Source organism: Heterocephalus glaber, unplaced genomic scaffold (genome assembly GCF_053883595.1).
Source record: "Heterocephalus glaber isolate CG9 unplaced genomic scaffold, H.glaber_assembly_v1.0 deba00001805, whole genome shotgun sequence".
Lineage (NCBI taxonomy): Eukaryota > Metazoa > Chordata > Mammalia > Rodentia > Bathyergidae > Heterocephalus > Heterocephalus glaber.
Window position 1 is genome coordinate 1266860 of NW_028258480.1, and position 17470 is coordinate 1284329.

General features: G+C 39.5%; 2 protein-coding genes across 2 annotated transcripts; both read left to right on the forward strand.

Moving 5' to 3' along the window:
- Nucleotides 1-3659: 3659 nt before the first annotated feature.
- LOC101710445 (olfactory receptor 5AK3) lies at nucleotides 3660-4595 on the forward strand. Its single transcript, XM_004869868.1, has one exon. It carries the CDS (start codon nucleotides 3660-3662, stop codon nucleotides 4593-4595), a length of 936 nt encoding a protein of 311 aa, XP_004869925.1.
- Nucleotides 4596-14277: 9682 nt separating this feature from the next.
- Nucleotides 14278-15232, forward strand: LOC101710086 (olfactory receptor 5AK3-like). Its single transcript, XM_004869867.2, has one exon. The coding sequence runs from the start codon at nucleotides 14288-14290 to the stop codon at nucleotides 15230-15232; it is 945 nt and encodes a 314-aa protein (XP_004869924.2). The 5' UTR covers nucleotides 14278-14287.
- Nucleotides 15233-17470: the final 2238 nt, after the last annotated feature.

Sequence of the window (17470 nt, forward strand, 5' to 3'; positions counted from 1 at the left end):
GCTGCACATACTTTCTGTGTGTGTGCATGTAGTACACACACATTCAGACACACAGATCAAGTACATGTACAGAGGTGTGGATATCCATTTGTGTGTGGTCACTAGTTGCCCTAGAATATGTACCTTCTCTGGAAACCCTGGCCCATAGAGACATATACTAAATTATACTAATAGTTCCAGATTATCTACCACATTTTTATGCTAATACACCTTCCCAACAGAAAAACAAGGGTTTCTATGGGTCCATGTTCTCACCAAATCTTGGCATTTTAACTTGATGATTGTAAAATCATATTCCAATGATGTATTTATATATAGCTGTTTGATAACTAGTAAACTAGGTATCTTTTCATACTTCTATTGAACATTTAGGGTTATTTCTTCTATAATCATCTGCTTTGTATCATCTGTTACTTTTATGCATTACACTGATTTACACAAATCATTTTTTGGTATTGAAGACTAATCTCAGACATTTTTATGTGTTTCTAACAAATCTACCTGACTGTATTTCTAGTCAGTACCCAATCTTTGCTGTTTTATAATGTTCTTTTTTTTTTCAATGAGTTGAATTTTCAATTTTAATGATTTGAGATTTTGTATCTTGTCTAAATTTGTTCTACATAGCTAAGAAATACATATTTAGTGATGTTTTATTTTCAAAGCTTAAAATTAAAATCTATAGTTAATCTGCAAACAAATTTCATAAAATATAAAGTAGAAATTCAATGTCATTTGCTCATATATATAAGCTTTTATAGCATGAGTATATTGCACCATTTTGCATTTATAAATATGCTAATGTTTTCATACCTCAAGTTTCCATAGATGAATTATTCCATTCAAGATTTCATTTACTGAGGTCTATTGTATCCCCAAGCCAGTCCCACTGTCTGTATTATTACAATTACTTCTGAGATCAGACAGGACCAGTTCCCTTCTCACCATGTTTTCTTTCAAATTTTTGTGTAAAGTTGTCAAGTTACACATAAAATTTTCTCAAACATTTGTTTAGAGTTACAAACAATTTACAAATTAATAGGGGGAATGCAATGTCTACAGTACTGAGTTCTCATTCATAAATTGGTCTATGTTTTGATCTTCTTACCTTAGACAAAGTTTTATTTCCTTAATAAGAGTCATGAACATACTCTGTTAGATTTTCATTTACATACTTTATAGTGTTACTATAGACGTATTTTTTAAATAGTGTTTTTCATTCTCTAGTTAAAAGAAATGTATTGGCTTTTGTAGGTAAGGCTAATATGAAGTGGCTTAATAGCCTCACTAAGAATTTATCTAACCATTCTCTAAGGTGTTCTATACAGAGAGTTACACCATACGAAATAATAGTTATGCTCTTTCCTTTATGATCACTGTAATTTTTTGGTATGTCCTTTTTTCCTGGCAAAAACTTCAGAAAAATATCGAGTAGATCCAACTATAGCAGTTGTCTGGTTTTAGTCCTTCTTTTATGGGCAGTAGGTCTCAGGACTGAATAGAAACGATAGTGGGATGAATGTTCTACCAACTTAGATCCCTGAGAAGATCACATGGCTTTTGTCCTTTAATATTCTCAGGGGCAAAATAGACTTTCTGATGTTAAAAAGCTATTTTCATTGTGGAGGTCTTGGTCGGTGATGGAAAGTCTTTTCTGGGCTCCTGATGTTTCTTTCCTGCACAGGGATACCAGTCGCTCTCACTTGAGCCTCTCCTCTCGTGTTACACGCACAGAACGTGGTGTGTGTGGCCGGCACGCTCTGCTCTGCCGCGTCCTCTTGGGAGCATTGAATCTGCTGAAGCTCTGGTCTCTGATGGCGGGAAGAGCCCCCTGCACTGTGGGAAACACAGCCAGACACTGCTGCTGAGCATGGACAGGTCAGCTGGGCTGCTTAACGGTGCTCACCAGGAGAGAGGACTCACTCAGTAAGCCCCAAGCCCTCCTCTCGGGCTCCAGTATGATACTATGAACCACGTGTATTGACATTCTATTTTCTCATCTGGATAAAATCCTAAGAAAGAAAGAGAATAGTTATTTGCTGAAGCCTCCTTTGAACTCCACAATGACTTGTTAAATACAAGGCTCGGTTTGATTAATGAATATATATATTTTAGCATGTCTCCTTGTATATTAATGAATGGATGGGGTTCTAATTTTCCTTTCTCACATTTAGGTTAATTAAGATTCTACTGGCCTCATGAAATGTCTTGGACAATATTCATTTTGCAATTTCTGAAATGAGATAGAATAATGTTAGAATTGGTAGTACTGTAAATATTTGGTAGGCATTGCCTATACCATAATATATCCGCTGACTTTGAAAGTAGATTTTAAAATAGCAAGCCAAAACATTTAATACTTTAACAATATTTAAACAGTTTTCATGTGTACAAACATACACACACATTTTCACTCTAAAATTCTAGACAGCATGCTTTTAAAAAGTACATACTGAGAACACAAAATAATAATTATCAAATTATAGTACAAAGCATCCTGATTCAATAAACATCATGCACCAGCAACCCAGTGTAAGAAGAAAAATAAATTTTATTATGGAATTTGACTCTGTGATGGGAACAAGCTTGAGAAAGAAATTGACTTCACTGAGTTTTTTTTTTTCTAAGAAAACCTGAGGCAAAAATGATAAATTAGTGTCTCATGTTTCATTATTTTGGCCATAAAGGATAAAACAGACAAATTGAATAGAGAACAGAATGTGAGAAAACCTTGGTCAAGTTAACAAGTGTTTAGAAATTCAAAAACAGAACAAGCAAAAAGCATCTATAACTTAACTCAGTAGAAATATTAGCACATTACAAACAGGCGTTCTACAGATTGGAAGAATACCAAAATTCTAACAAGTATATAAGACAATGATCAAACTATTTGCACTTAGAAAAAAATAAGGACACTACTATACAAGACAAATGATGAACGATGGACAACTTTTACAGCACAACTGACCATATATGGTCTAAGAAGTGATCAGTCTTTGGACGCCACCTTTGCAGTCTGTGAGACACAGTATGGGAAGTGACATTGCACATTTACAACCAGAAAGAATTTTTACAATGCTGGGAACATTTTATTGCTTGGTATAAAATTTTCATCTGAAATACATTGAAGTTACTAACAAGAAAACGATCTGTTGCCTCAGATACTTTGACAAAAGACTGCATGAGCTTCAGTCCATGACAGAGGAGAGCTGGTGAAGAAGGGGAAAGAGAACTTGAGACAAGGAAGTAAACTAGAGCAAGATCACATGGAACTACAGAGGAAGTTAAGGTTTGCAGGTACACTAACTTCTACTTGAGTAACTAGTACTGTAATTAAATTACATAAAGCACAAAAGAAAGTATAACTAACAGTACAATTCACTTCTGTAATGGATGCATTTATGAAATGAAAGTCAGTAGCTAAGAACAGTGATGCTGTTCAATATTAATTTCTCCAAAACATACATGAAAATATTTCATGTGAGTACCAAGTTTCAGCCTTCAAAATCCAAACCAATTACATCACAGGAAACATTCTCTGAACCCAGTATGTAACCAAGTTTTACATCACTTTCCAACTCAGAATTAGAGACGTCAATGATCTTTCTCTCTTATTGTTTCCTTGCAATTTTTCAGCACATAATTCCTTTTAACTTATCATGGAACAAAACAATGGGACTGTGGTGACTGAATTCATCCTCCTGGGCTTTGCTGGTCAGCACAGGTCCTGGCACATCCTCTTTGCAGCCTTCCTGGTCATCTACATGGCCACGCTGGTGACCAACACGGGGATGATCCTACTCATCCAGATGGACCCTGCCCTTCACACGCCTATGTACTTCTTCCTCCAGCACCTGGCTCTGGTTGATCTCTGTTATTCCTCTGCCATCACTCCCAAGATGCTGCAGAACTTTGTGAGCAAAAACCAGTTCATCTCCTTCACGGGGTGTCTGGTGCAACTATTAGTCTATGCAGTGTTTATCACCAGTGATGGCTTCATCCTGGCTTCCATGGCTGTGGACCGCTATGCAGCTATCTGCAAGCCCCTGCGCTACCCAGTGATCATGTCCCAGAGAGCCTGTGTTCAGCTGCTGCTTGGCTCATACATCATGGGTTTCCTAAATGCTTCTGTAAACACAAGTTTGACTTTCTCCTTGGACTTTTGCAAATCTCATTCAATCAATCACTTTTTCTGTGATGTACCTCCAATTCTTGCCCTGTCATGCTCCAGTATTGACTTCAATATCATGGTTCTGACAGTCTTTGTGGGGTTTAACTTGACACTCATTTTTTCAGTTGTAATCTCTTCATACACCAATATCCTGGCTGCCATCCTGAGGATATCATCTGCTGCAGGAAGGAGGAAAGCCTTCTCCACGTGCACCTCCCACCTGACAGCCGTCACCATCTTCATTGGGACTCTGGCTTATATGTACATATTCCATGGGACCAATAGATCCCAAGAGCAGGAAAAAGTGGCCTCTTTGTTTTATGGTATCGTGATTCCCTTGTTAAACCCCCTCATTTACAGCCTGAGAAACCAAGATGTGATAGCAGCCATAAGACACATGGGAACTAAGTGCTTCTCCACCTGATTTCTGTATCCAAGTGGTTCAACAAGAAAGCCAGCTGGGCTCTCTTATTCCTCAGCTTCAGAGCATGTAACAAATGCTTGTAAAACACAAACACATTCCTTAATTATCTATGACATTTGAAAGATGTTCAAAAAAACATCAAATGATCAAATAAATGAACTTTTTTAATTGTGTCTTGATTTGCAGTGCTGAGAACTGAAGCCAGGGCTTCACACATGCTGGATAAGAGTTCTACACAGAGCTACACCCTCAGCCCCAGGGCCTTCACACTGAGCTACATCCCCAGCCCATTTTTTATTGTTTACTTTGAGTCACAGTCTCACTGTGTCACTAAGTAGGCCAGGCTGACAAAGGAATTTCTAATTCATTATTTCTTAAAGGGAAATTATCTCAAGAAACATCCTGTCATAAAAAAACAAAATTATATTAAAGAGAAGAACATAGCCTATAGGTATCATCATTCTTAGTTTATATAGACACATAGGAAGTAAAAACCACGCTTAGTCTTGTCTTAAAAAGTAAAATCTGTTTAGTCTTCTCTCTCCCTCTATTTCTCTCTCTCTCTCTCTCTCTCTCTCTCTCTCTCTCTCTCTCCCCCCCCCAACTCCCATAATTGTTGTTTGCTTTGTCCTTTTCTTTGGTCTTCTCTTGATAATAATTCTTGGTAACTGTTGCTATTCCTCTACAGCTATCCTATGTATTATAATCAAATAAAATTTGAAAGGCCATTCCTTTGGATACTATGTGAAGAGTAGACACTTCAGGATCCTTCTTCCTGAATCTTGAAGAATAACGTGTGTTTGTACCTGAATTGTTCCACAGTTCCAGCCTCAGGGGCCTGAGTGCAACAGTCTGCCTTCACTGTGCTCCCTTTTCTCTTTCATTTGCTCCCAACCCATGGCTCTACTGCTGGTACAATCCCTTCCCTTCCAGATCCCTGTCTTTTGATGAGAGGTGATTCACTCTCTAGTTCATATTCACACGACTGTCCTTATCAGTAAGTCCCTGGGCCACCTCTTAGTATTCTTTTCCAAACATTCTTCCTCCTGTTTTGAAGTGAAGGTAGGCTGAGAATTTTCCAAATCCTTAATTCTGACTCCTCTTTCCTTGACAATTCTAACTCCAAATCACTTTGCTCTTCCCACATTTGACTATAAGCAATTGGGATGGACCACGCCACTCTTCACCACTTTCTTTAGAGATCCCCATAGTGAATATCCATTGTTATCACTGTACCTACTGCAGAGCACCAGAATGGCACGTGGCAGCCAAGGCCTTTGCTATGGTAAGGATTGCCTGTTCCCCGTTGTCTCATAACATGGTCCTCGTTGCTAACTGAGACCTCACAGGAAGCGCCATTACCATCCGCGTTCCTTCCAGAATTCCATTCCCGGGGGCTCCAGTGTTGTCTAAAAAGTGGACACTGCCCCAATGGGTCTCTTTTCTTTATTAACTCTCCTGTGAATCACTTGGAAGCGTATGGCCACAGAAATCTGTTTTTCTAGCACATACCCCAAAAGTCCTCTGGCCTCTTTCCATTACTCACATCATAAACTGCTTCCATATTTTTAGGTATTTGGTACAGTTGCACCACAACCTTAGTGCCAATTTCTGCCTTCGCTTTCGCTGCTATCACAGATCACTATAGATTGAACAGCTTATGAACTACAGAAACTTGGTTCTCGCCATTTTGGAGGCTGAGAGTAGGGGGCATCACGGTTTGATTCTGTAGAGAGCTTTCTTCTGGGATGGACACTGGCAGCCTCTCATTGTATCTTCACACAGCAGAGCTCAGCGGAGAAGCCAGGTTCCTTGCAACGTGTGGAAGACAACAAACCCCATTATTTATGGCTCCAATCTTAGGACCTCAACTGTAATGGTTTAGATCAAGAGCGGCCCCCAGAGCCTCATGTGAAAGGTGATGGGCTCGTGGGGTGCTGCGTCATCACTGGGATTACCCGCTGCTGCTTGCACAGTGCACTGCTGGAATCAAGGGCCCAGGTGGAAGAAGTGGGCCGCTGGGGAAGATGTATCTCCCTTCCTGGCTCCTTTGTCCTCTCTCTACCTCCTGGTCACCATGACGCAAAAAGCTTTCCTCTGCCAGACCTTCCACCTCATCATTTCTGTGTGTAATCCTCTTGGAAATGACCGGAAACTTCTGGAACATGAGCTAAAAATGAGCTTCTCCTCCATTGTGCTGTGATATTGTGTCCCAGAGAGGAGAAAGGATGAAGACATCAGCTGATGATGATTGCCACCCAGCGATCCCACCTACTAGTACTATCACACTGGAGCGTAGGGTTTCAACTCTTGGACACTATAGTAGAGTTTTGTGACATATTATAGTGAATTATCAAATCTGAGGACCATGGTGGGGAGCCCCAAATTTGTAACCAATTAATCTAAAAGAAGTGTACTTATAGGGTCCACTGAACTTCAGGCTGATGCCTAAAGTGAACCTGATTCTCTGTTAGCCGTTCTTGCACACTGCACAATATCAAACGTTTTTTATTATACATGTTTGCCATACATAATGTTCACATTCCTTGTGAGGAGCTGGTATGTGCACATAACACATCTTCATTCCTTTTCTTCATCCCCTCCCTCGACTTCCCCCTCCACCCTATCTCTTACTCCCTTTCCCATTTGAGAAAAAATTTTTTCCCTAGCATCAAAAATTTTTGAAAATAATCATCCCAAAGCAGAAAGTGGTAGCAAGAAGAATGAAATACAGATGGAGAAAATTCTGGATGAGTGAATTTCTTAGCCGTTTTACACCTCAGCACATTGAGCTCAGTCCTGCAGGGAGCCACAGTGAGCCCTGCAGAATTCCCTCAGAGTTCCTCCTCTCTGGGACAAGGTTAGGACTTCTGCTCAACTCCACCTCTCCACTGGTTGAAGCTTTGCCACAGTAGGGAACATGGCCACACATATGCTGACTCGGAAGACTACTCCTCTGTGGCTTGAGACATTCCTGAGAGATGCCATTACAAGACGGGCCACGTAGGGACAGGCAGGCTCTGCCAGAGACCCACTGAGATCGAGGGGTAAAGCAACATGGTACAAGACAGAGCTTCCGCCTACTCCATCCTACACAGGTCTGGTCAATGCCATTTAAGTACTAGTTTGCAGGGTTTGAGAGAAATCCTTTCTTTACCCTATGTAGTGTCTAGATTTAGAGACAACTGTTGTTTTCTGGAACAAAGATGTGTATGTGGTTGCTTCCTTGCCCTCCTTGTCCTTCCTTTCCTGCTCTGAAAGGAAATGTAATGTTCGGAGCCATACTAGACATGTTGGACTGTGAGGCCAGTGGAATATGAGAAAGACCAAGGCAATCACAGAAGAGGTGGTCCTGGCCACCATAGTTTTGTCATGAAGAGATAATCAATTTCCGTGCTTCAGCCAAAGGAAGCCCGGTTTTCTTCTACTAAGAGTTAATCACATTCCTAACTGACGTACTGGTCTTGTGATAAGGAAGACAGCATCATTTACCAACTTTGACCACAGCGACTCTCATGTAATTGCTAATTAGTGAAAAGTTCCAGGCTCACTAAATTCAGCTTTCTCCTCTCAGACGGATTGAATGAGAAGTTTGATCTTAGCGGCTTTATAAACAAACACAGTCGAAATTTCTCACTCTGTAGATTTTATTGGAAGTATTCTAGTGTTTTAAAGTGTAACTGGAATAAACTTCGTCTTTATATAGAAATTACTTTTAAAATATACAAAAAAGGAAGGGATCCAAAGTAAGTATTTTCTTTAAATAAATTAATATGGTGATGTTATAAGATATGTTCAAAAAGCAAACTGCCTAAGATCACACTGGGATCTAGAGCCCTTAAAATTAGGTTTTCTGTACATAATTTTTGCAGAAAGCTGTGTTATCTACAATTTTGGTAACGACCATATCTAGATTCAAATAAACATTTTTAGACATCTAAAAAGATGCTCAATGTGATTTGTAACCAAAAATTTTACAAAGTAAATGGTAAATAACAAAGGAACCCTAAAAATTAGAGAAGCAAAAAGTCCTAATGACAATAACATAAAAATTATTGTAGTCTCTAGAAAACAAATTTGTTCAGTAAAATAATAACAGTGAACATAGAGTTCCCCACTTCCAGCTCCACCCTTGAAACCTCCAAAGCCTCGGATTCCCACAGGAGTGAGCCTGGATCCCTTAGGCCCAGCTCTCAGGCCCTGGTGGGGAGGAGCGCAGAGGGAGACCTGAGGGACCGGGGGATCAGCTGGCACCAGCTGCAGACAGGGAACTGCAGAACCCGGGATGAGGACAGCAAAGCAAGTGTCGCTCGCAGCATCGACGGGGTCTCCTCGCGTCTTGCTCAGGTAATGAGGGGCACGGGGTCAGAGCCAAAAGCACAGAGCCTCCACCCTGAGGACAGGCAACTATGAGAATGGATTGAGGAAGCCGGACTAGGCTGAGAGCTGCCTAGGAAGGACACGAATGAGCAGAAGACTGAGGAAGAACGCGAGATGCCCTTCGCAGACTGCTTGCTTGTGTGGCCCTGTGTGTGAACCTTACATAAATCAGTGCTTTTGAGTTTTACAGCACGACAAAGGTGACTTTCATTACTTCTCTTCCTCTTCCTTTTCAAAACAAGTTGATTTTAAAATGAAAGAAAAAATGAACAAGATTATCAGTTTAATGACTTCACTCTCTTCTCCAGGGCCAAAGATAATCATTAAAAACTTGGTGAAGGAGCCGGGGATGTAGCTCAGTGGTGCCGCGCCTGCCTGGCAAGTGCAAAAAGCTCTTGGTGAGTATCTTTCCTGAACTTTTCCATGGGTAAGCAAAGAAAATCAAAACACAGTGGAAATGAATGAAGTATTTTGTCAAATGATCCGCTCATTTCATATTATTGTGTACCGTGCTTTCCTTATTATGCAATATGACAGGGGCATTTTTCCATAGCAGTATATATTTGTCTCAACTTTCTGGGCTGTGTGTTGCTCCATAATATGAATCTCCTATGATTTAGTGAACCTTATTTATAAAATTCTGCCCTACACACCATGCTGCAATGGACATCATTACTTTCTAAGTGATTCTGTGATCCCCACCTTAGGGGAAGAAACTGAGGCTGAGGAGAGTCGCATCCTTCATCTCTTAGAAGTGGTAGGACCGGAGTTCAAACCCAGGTAGGTCTATTTCTTTCCTGCCTCACAACTCTGAGTTTAAAAGAAGCTTCAGAAGCCCCAGGACTTGGGAGATGGTGAATATGATCAACACACCCGGTAACTGACCACCCTCTTCATAGTGTTCAATCCAATTAGCAAGTGTCTTCATGGTAGATGAGACAAAGAATTTCATATTCAGTGAGACTGCCCACAAGCAACAGATCCTGTGTGTGTCTACTCCTTATAGTCTTAGTTCTTAAAAACTGTTTCCTATAGCATCATACCATTTTATTTGAATTCTCAATGTAATGTCTTGCCCCAATGCTGCAAAATTGTACTACTCTGTTTTCGCAAGATATTTGGAAAAAGAAAGAAACCTATATCAGCAACATGCTTAGTTTCCTAAATTCCATCACCTGGGGCTCCTTCCTACCTCAAAGCGACCCTTCCAACCAGTCAGCAGCAAACCACTCTGCCTGGCATTACTCATACCAAAGCATGTTTTTATTACTCTTCATTGCCTTTCGGAGACTCAGCCGTGTCCATGTTGTACCATCTGTTTACTGATTTCTTCACTGTTGTTTAACAATGAGTATTTTCTATGACAGTCCTGGTATAAACGTGTTGTGCATACATTTACAGGAGTACTATATATGCATTCAGACATACACATGTACATATGTATGAATATCCATTTATATGTGGTCATTAATTTCTCTAGAATATATACCTTATCTGGAAATTCTGAACCATAGAAACTTTAAATTGTACTAATATTTCCTACTTATCTTCAACCTTTTTATATTAATTTACCTTCCAGACAGAAAAATATCAACTCCCATGGTTCTGTGTTCACCAAAACATGACATTTTTAAATTGAGTATAAAATTGTAATTCAATGAAGTATTCACATACAGTTGTTTGATGACTAGTGAACAGTGTATTTTTCCATATTTCTACTGAACATTTAGGTTTATTTCTTCTATAATTATCTTGTTTATATCTTTTGTAAATTTCTCCATTAGATTGATTTACAAAACTCATTTATTTATATGGGATACTAAGCTTTGACATTTCTATATGTTCAAAGAAATTTACCTGACTGTATTTTTAGTCAGTATCCAATCTTGGCTGTTTTATAGTGCTGATTTTTGTCGATAGAGTTGAATTTTCAATTTTAATGGTTTGGGCTTTTATATCTTATTTGTATATTTTTCTACCTAGTTAAGAAATACATATTCAGCATTGTTTTACTCACAAAGCTTTAAAATTTAAATCTCTTGTTCATTTTTTAAATTTTTTCATGAAATATAGAGTAAGAATTCAATATCATATTTCATATCTGTAAACATTTATAGCAGCAAAGCATACTGCACATTGTACATTGATCATTACACTAATGTTTTCATACATCAGGTCTCCATAGATGAATTATTCTATTTATGGTTTACTTTCTGAGGCCTTAGTCCACATCAAGTCAGACCCATACTGTCTGTGTTATTATTGCTTTACAATAATATCTACAATCAGATAGGACAAGTTCACTTCCCATCTTGTTTTTTCTTTAAAATGCCATATAAAATTGCAAAGTCAAATGTAAAATTTTCTCAAGTGTTTGGGGTTAAATAGAATTTATAAATTAATAAGAAGGAAATACAATGTTGACAGCATTGACTTTTGAATCCATGAACTGGTCTAGGTTTTGGTCTTCCTCTTTAGAGATAAAGTTTTAAAACTTCAGTTTTATTTTGTTAATAAAAGCCATGAACACTCTGTCAAATTTGCATTTGTGTACTTTATACTTATTGTTACTGTAGATATATTTTTAAATTTTTTTTCTTTTTCTACTAAACAGAAATGTACTGACTTTTGTACAGTGGTTTAATATCAAGTGATTTTAGTAGCCTCAGTAAGAATTTATCTGATAGCCTCTAACCTTTCCCAGAGAGAAATTGCATCTTCAAAAATAGCAATAGTCATGCTCCTCGTTCTATGATCATGGTAACTTTAATTCTTTTTCCATATCATTTTTCTCTTGCAAAGAATTTAGAAAAAAAAGAGTAGATCCAATCCTAACAGCTGTCTAATCTTAGTCCTTTGTGTAGAGGCACTGCTTTTCAGGACTCAATAAAATGATGATGTTTAACAGCGGCAGGGAGACAACCTACCAACTTCCCACACTGAGAAGGTCAAATGGCTTTCCTCCTTTCTTGTGCCACTGTGGCAAATCATATCAACAAACCTTGTCATTTTAAAACACAGTTTCATCGCTGTGGTAAATATAAGTTGGTCTTTAGCCAGTGCTAAAGCGCTCTGCTTCTGGTGTTTCTTTCCTGCCATGGGACTTGGATTTGTTTCTGCACTCTGCCCCTAGGCAGCAATGGTGGGTGTGACTGGTGGGTCAGAGATGCATGCCTGGGCAGGCTCTGCTCTGCTCGCATCCTTGTGGAAGCTTTCAGCCTGCTGAAGTCCAGGCCTGGACAGAACAGCTCCCTGTGGTATGTGGGAGATTGGATGGTAAACCTATTCAATACATGGGCTCCATGGCAACAAACTACTTCCTTAATAAACCCAAAGTCTTTTGCTCAGAGCTAATGGTGAAAGCACGATCTCCATGTTGCCCTTGATTTTTGCTCCCATACATAAAACCCTGGGAAAAAGAGACAATAGGTATTTGCTAGAGCCTCTCTTCAATTCTGCAATCACTTATTTAGTATGTGGCTGGATTTGATAAGTGAATGTGCATTTTTAAGATACTTGCCTGTACATTCAAAAATAAATAGGTTCTAATTTTCCTTCTTCATATTTTGCTTGTTTAAGATGGTATTCGCCTCATGAAATGTCTTGAAGAAAGTTCATTTTGCAATCACTGGCATGAGATATTAAAATATTAGAGTTGGTAGCTCCATAAATGTTTAGTATACATTGCTTGTAACATAAATAGACAAGAAATTTGGTGATTAGGTTTTAAAATAAGTGTCAAGGTATTTAATACTTTAACATTATTTGAATATTTTCTATGTCTATACACATGTGCACATATACACACACTTTATTGCTCTCTCATGTTTCAAATTATATCTATAGTACAAAGTACTATGATTCCAAAAACATCATGTACCAGGCATCTGATATTAGGCCAAAAATAAGTTTTATTATAAGATTTGACTATCGCTTCTCGGCCTTTTGGCTAAGATCAAGTGTATAAGATTTGACTAAAATAATAAGTTTGAAAGAGGAACGGATTTTAGTAAGGATTTTGAAAACAAAATCCATATGGCAAAAATGATAAATTATTCTTTTAGATTTGGTAATTTTGGTCCATAAAGGATAACACAGACAAATTGAATACAGGACAGAATGTGAGGAAAACTGTCAATCAACTACTAATGAAAATTCAAAAAACAGGGTAAAAAGCACCTATAAATCAACTTACTAGAATTATTGCAACTTCCACCAGCAATTTATTGAGGATTTGAATACCAAAATTCAAAGAAGTATATTAGGTAGCGAGAAAATTAGTTTGTATTTTAAAATAAAAATATAGAGACACCACTGCACCTTCATCTTTTGGGGGGAAGTATATTAGAAAACTATCTGTGCCTATAAGGAAGCCAGGATGAGAAGCCCATGCGTGTTTCTAGCAGTGTGTACTGGCACACCCATTCCAGAAAGCAAACTGGCCAGACGGGGTTAAATTAAATGTGTGTAGCATCCCCTTAACAATTTTGTTCCTCGGAATATTTCACATGGAGCTACTTGCGGTGGAGACAAATTGTAGGCCACCTTGTTCACCATTAGAAGACAGAGCACATGATGACAGAGGCACACCACCTTGAGCACAGCGGCTCAAGGGTGGGGTGGGGCCAGCAAGCAGGCCCAGGGCACCACCTTGCCAGGTCCAGAGACATACAACAGCAGGGGCCATTGCACGCTGACAGCTATTGAAGATCTTTGGCAATGCTGGGACAATTGTATGGCTTTATCAAATTGTGGTCTGAAACACACTAGTGTTTTTAACAAGGAAATGATCTATTGCCCTAGGTACTTTGATAAATACTTCTAAAGAAGACTGTAAATGAGCTTGGGTCCCTGAGAGTCAGAGGAGAGCTGACAAAGAAGGGAGCGTGCACAAGAAGACAAAGTTAGGGCAAGATCAAGTCAAAATAGAAGAAAGGTGAAGGTTCTCAGACACAATAACTTCTATTTAGGTAGCTATTATTGTAACTAAATTACATAAAGCAAAAGAGAAAAATAACTAAAAGTAAGCATATTTCATATGTTACAAGTGTTGTATTTATGAAATGACAGTTAGTAGCTGAAAACAGAGATGCAGTTTAACAGCAATTTCTCCAAAATGTAGAAGAAATTATCTAAATTGAGGACCAAGTTCCAGCCTTTCAAACCCAAGTTAGTTGTGCCACAGAAAATATTGTCTGACTGACTATGAAACCAAATGCTATACCATTTTCAAATTCAGAAAAAAAAAGACTCACAGCGGTTTTACTTTCTCTCTTACTGTTTCATTATCATTTTTAGCTGATATTTATTTTATGCTAATCATGGAACAAAACAATGGGACTGTGGTGACCGAATTCATCCTCCTGGGCTTTGCCAGTCAGCACAGGTCTTGGCACATCCTCTTCACAGCCTTCCTGGTCATCTACATGGCCACGCTGGTGGGCAACACAGGGATGATCCTCCTCATCCAGACGGACCCTGCCCTTCACAAGCCTATGTACTTCTTCCTCCAGCACCTGGCTCTGGTTGATCTCTGTTATTCCTCTGCCATCACTCCCAAGATGCTGCAGAACTTTGTGAGCATGAGCCAGTCCATCTCCTTCATGGGGTGTCTGGTGCAGCTACTTGTCTATGGGATGTTTGTCACCAGTGACTGCTTCATCCTGGCTTCCATGGCCGTGGACCGCTATGTAGCTATCTGCAAGCCCCTGCGCTACCCAGTGATCATGTCCCAGAGAGCCTGTGTTCAGCTGCTGCTTGGCTCATATGTCATGGGTTTCCTAAATGCTTCTGTAAACACAAGTTTGACTTTCTCCTTGGACTTTTGCAAATCTAATTTAATTAATCACTTTTTCTGTGATGTACCTCCAATCCTCGCCCTATCGTGCTCCAGTATTGACTTCAATACCATGGTCCTGACAGTCTTTGTGGGCTTTAACTTGACACTCACGGTGCTGGTCATCATCTTTTCCTACATCTTCATCCTGGCCGCCATCTTAAAAATGTCTTCTGCTGCGGGAAGGAGGAAAGCCTACTCCACATGCACCTCCCACCTGACGGCAGTCACCATCTTCTATGGAACTCTGTCTTACATGTATGTACTCCATGGGATCAACCAGTCTCAGGAACAGGAGAAAGTGGCTTCTTTGTTTTATGGCATTATGATTCCCATGTTAAACCCCTTGATCTACAGCCTGAGAAACCAAGATGTGATAGCAGCCATAAGACACATGGGAACTAAGTGCTTCTCCACCTGATTTCTATATCCAAGTGGTTCAACAAGAAAGCCAGCTGGTCTCTCTTATTCCTCAGCTTCAGAGCATGTGACAACTGTTTGTGACACCCAAAGTCACTCCTTAATTACCTATAGCATCTTAAAGAAATTGAAAGACATATCAAATTATTAAATCCATGAACTTCTTTTCATGATTTGTTTTGTAGTGTTTGGAACTGAAATCAGCTTCACACATGATAGGCAAGAGATCTACAATTGAGATACAGACCCAGGCCCAAGTAAAGTGTCTGTGTGTCTGTGTGTGTGTGTGTGTGTGTGTGTGTGTGTGTGTTTGTGTACTGAGAAGCCCTGGCTGTGGGTCTCGATCTCCTACAAGGCAATACAACTCAAGCAAGAAAAACCGAAAGACACAGAAATAAGACTTACAGAGAAAGCTGGATTTTGATTGGTCCAAGCTTCTCTGGGCAACAAAGACAAAAGTCACCAAAGACATCCAGTATTTATTGATTGCAAACATGGGAAGAAGGAGAGCAGGGTGTGCTTTGACACATCTGGTGATAGAGTGCAAAGCATCTGGTGATAGCAGATATCCCAGGCAGGGCTGTAAAAGAGGAAGTACTGCTTACCTTGCTGGAGAGAACAAATGGGGACTGGGCCTGGGTTGTAAGTAACCAGCAGCCCATCCCCTGAGTAAAGGAAGCCATAATTCAGGGGAAAATAATTTAACTGGGGTCAAGCTGACCTTGGCTGGAAGTTAACTCAGCAGGGCCCTGCCACTTCACAGGTCAGGACTTGGGTCTCCATGGCAGCCATTGGCAGAGGAGCAATGCTCACCCAACTCTGCCATCTGACATGCCCATATGAGTCACGTGTAGTTTCAGTTGGACTCCTAATATAAAACAGCCAAATTATGGGGAAGCAAGAAGCTTGTGTCACTGATAGCCTCCTAGTACTGGGCAGCAATGTCTGCTATGTGTGTGTATTACTAGGAATTGAAACCATGGCATTTGCATTGAGCTACTTTGCCAGCCTTTTTTTAATTTTAAGTCAGGTTCTCTGTAAATCACTAAGTTGCCCAGGCAGATAAATAAACTTCTAACTCATGTTTCTCAAAGTGAAGTTATGCTCGCTGCTTTCATACATTTCAAAGAGCCTTTTTTGAAATACCTCTCATATAAAACAAAATCAGTGTTGGATAGGTATCTCCATAATTAGGGTATTCAGAAGCATCAAGGCTTGTCTTTGATTTCTGTTTGGTCTTCTCTCTTTGATTGTTGTTGTTGTTGTTGTTGTTGTTGTTTGGCTTGTGGTTTTTGTTCTTCTCTTGATAATAACTCTTGATGGGTATGTATTTTATCATAACAAAGTAAATTTTTAGAGGCCATTACTTCAGATAATATGTGCAGAACAAAATCTGCAGGGTCCTTCTTCCCATACTATGTGTTTTACCTGAATTGTTCCATAGTTCAGTCCTGAAGAGCCTACGAAGTACAACAGTTCCCCTTAGTGTGTCCCCTTTTCAGTTTTCATTTGCTCCTAACACGTGGTGTGACAACTGGTAGAATTCTTTCTTCATCCCTGGCCCTTGGTGAGAAAACGGATTCCATCCCTGCTTCACATCCACCCTATTCCTGCTATCCATCAGTGGCCAGGCCACACCCTTAGTGTTCTCTTCTGAACATGCTCCTTCCTGTCCTACAGAGTGGGTGGGCTAGGAATTTTCAAAGTCTTTTACGTGCTGACTCCTTTTTGCTTAACAATTTCTATTTAAATCATTTTTCTCTTTTCACATTTGACCATAGTGGTTAGGACGAACCACACCATTCCTTTGAGGGTTCTTGAGAGACCTCCTTCGCTGGGTCCATTGTCCCACTTCCAACTACAAAGCACTAGAATATCACATGGCAGCCAACATCTTTGCCACAGCTGTGAAAGGAAATGTGAAGTCCAGAACCACAGTAGACATGTTAAACTATGAGGATACCTGCACTAATCACAAACTCCTGACTCCCACACTATCTTTTGAAGGAAAAATAAATCTGTGTGTATTGGTCAAAGGAAGTTGAACATTCTTGTACCTGCAGTTGAGCAATATTACTAACCCAGACACAGGTCATGAAATCAGGAACACAGAGTGTCAATTCACAACTTTGACAATAGCTCTTCTTCATATATTTTCTGATTAATATAAAAGCTACTAATGGAATTTAGCTTCTCCTTTCAGAATGACCTACTAAAGAATGACCATCATAATAACTTT

Coding starts and splice junctions, on each gene's coding strand:
- LOC101710445 (XM_004869868.1), top strand. CDS start 3,660: ATGGAACAAAACAATGGGACTGTGGTGACTGAATTCATCCTCCTGGGC.
- LOC101710086 (XM_004869867.2), top strand. CDS start 14,288: ATGCTAATCATGGAACAAAACAATGGGACTGTGGTGACCGAATTCATC.